General features: G+C 62.0%; 1 protein-coding gene across 1 annotated transcript; it reads right to left on the bottom strand.

Annotated features, from left to right (window-relative positions):
- Nucleotides 1–521: 521 nt before the first annotated feature.
- Nucleotides 522–1220, bottom strand: PRR23E (PRR23 family member E). The gene has a single exon (XM_031469792.2). The coding sequence runs from the start codon at nucleotides 1218–1220 to the stop codon at nucleotides 522–524; it is 699 nt and encodes a 232-aa protein (XP_031325652.2).
- Nucleotides 1221–2099: the final 879 nt, after the last annotated feature.

Genomic DNA, 2099 nt, shown 5'->3' on the forward strand with positions numbered 1-2099 from the left:
AGAACATGACCCCACCCTAAACACAGTGCAACCCGTACCGTTGCTGTTGCTAACTGCTGCCTTCCCAGCTCACGCTCTCAGCCAAGGGTGGGGCTGCGCTCTGACCTGCAGAGCTGTTTGGAGCTGAGAACCAAGTGGACACCAGCTCAGTGGGTGGGTCTTAAACGTTGTGACGCTGGTAGAGAGCAGAGAGACACAGCTATTATTACAGCAGGTCGTTTATGGAATTTAAAAACACAGGCACACAGACGTGTTCCACAAGGATGCAAGTAGACCAGGGTGCCGGCCCGTGCCGGCTGGGGAGGCACAGGCAGCAGGGTGGAAGGGCAAAGGGGAAAAAGTAAAAGTGAGGGCAAATGACAGGCTGAGGGGCCTCACATGGGCCGGTGGGAGCACTGTGCCCTGAGTAGGAGTCAGCACCTTACATCTGAGACCCTTTAAAAACTTAAAAATCAAAACCAAAGCCTCCTGCACACCACAGCTCACTGGGCCCCACACCACGTCTCCCCTGGAGGGGAGGGTTAGTGCTGGAACAGGCGGCGGCAGACCCTGGAGGGGGGCCGGGGTAACTGGGGACAGCGGGGCTCCCCCTGAGGGTCCCCGCTGGGGGAAGGGGGCAGAGGGCAGAGTTCTGGGCTGGAGGATGGCTTGGGTGCCCAAATGCTGAGCCTGGACGCCCATTCTGATGGAAGGACTTGGTACGTTGTCAAGTAGGAAGCCCCTCTGGACGGGCCCTCCACTGCAGCCGGGGGCGCCGAGCTGGCCGGAGTCTGCCACCCCTCCTGGGTGCAGTGGCCCGAGGCGTCCCCGCTTGGAGCTGGAGGGTCTGAGGGGTACGGGGGTGGGGGGCCCGCCGGGTAAGGGAACACTCCAGAGGCCAGGGGGGCAGCGTGCTGTCTTCCCACGAGGGGGTCAGCACTGGAGACGCCCCAAGTCCAGACTGAAGGCGCTGAGGCAGCAGGACAGGGGTACCCAATCCAGAGATGGCCGATGGAGGGTGTGCACATGTAACTCCAAGGGGCGGGGCACCCCATCCAGGAGGGGGCGGCCCAGGAGGGCCTCATGTCGGGCCAGCAGGCGGGGCCAGTGACAGACTGGGCCAGCAGGTCGGGGTAGGAGGCGGCCCCAGAGGCAGCTGGAGGCACTTGGATGTCCTTCGGGGGATGGTCAGGGGTCTTGAGTGTCTGCGCAGCTCCCTCCCAGGAGATGGCTGTCCCCATCATGGACGTGGCTGAGCTCTGTTCTTCCCTGGCTGGTGACGTGTGGCCGCGTGCTGTCTGGGTTCCTGGCCTGTGAAGAGGACAGAGGCTGGAGGAGGAGGAAGGCTCGGGGAGGGTGTGCGGCTGACCTGGGGGGCAGTGGTGCAGGCTGGGTGGGTGGCGGAGGGGCTGGGGTGTGTTCTGTTTCTTTGAGGAAAGTCTCAGGTCAAATTAAGTCGTTCTTTCCTGTCCCCATGAGGCCCCAGCCCCTGCCCCCCTAGCGTGGAGAAGACTCTGAAGACTGACCCCTGGGCTCCACAGGGAGCTGGGCGGCGTGAGGAGAGCAAGCGAAGCAAATCCCTAAAGGCGTGGGGTCCTTGCTGCTAGCGCCAGAAATGCAGCGGGCATAGGCAGGCAGAGTAGATGGATTTTAAGGGCCAAGCAAGAAAAATCAGAAGGAATGAAGAGACTGGGTCTTCCTTCCGGTCCCTTCCTCCCAGGACACACAGGGGACAGACGTGAGGCCTGCCGTGCTGGGTAGGGCAGTTACTGCGGGAAGAGCCCTGGGAGGGGCACTGACCTCCATGACGCCGGGGGCCGCAGAGGCGGGTGCGGGGAGAGCAGAGGGAGGTGGCCCCACGGCCGATGCACCAGACAGACCCATGTGACACTCTGCACGCGTGAGCCTCCCCGCCCACCTGGACCCGGACCGCAGCCTTCTGTGCCCAGGGTGGGGGAACCTTCACTGCACAGGGGTGGGGGCCACCGAATGCACTCGGGTCACCTGAGAAAAATTTTCCCCAACAAGCAAAATGGAGGCAGATAGAAATTATGTTCAGCTGTGGGAGGGAAAATAAAAGTTCTCAGCATTGAACAGCTTGGTGGACAAGTCCACTGAGA

The sequence above is a fragment of the Camelus dromedarius genome, chromosome 17 (genome assembly GCF_036321535.1).
Source record: "Camelus dromedarius isolate mCamDro1 chromosome 17, mCamDro1.pat, whole genome shotgun sequence".
NCBI lineage: Eukaryota > Metazoa > Chordata > Mammalia > Artiodactyla > Camelidae > Camelus > Camelus dromedarius.

Excerpts from the sequence above, each read along its gene's own strand:
- PRR23E (XM_031469792.2), bottom strand. The coding sequence starts at position 1,220 with ATGGGGACAGCCATCTCCTGGGAGGGAGCTGCGCAGACACTCAAGACC.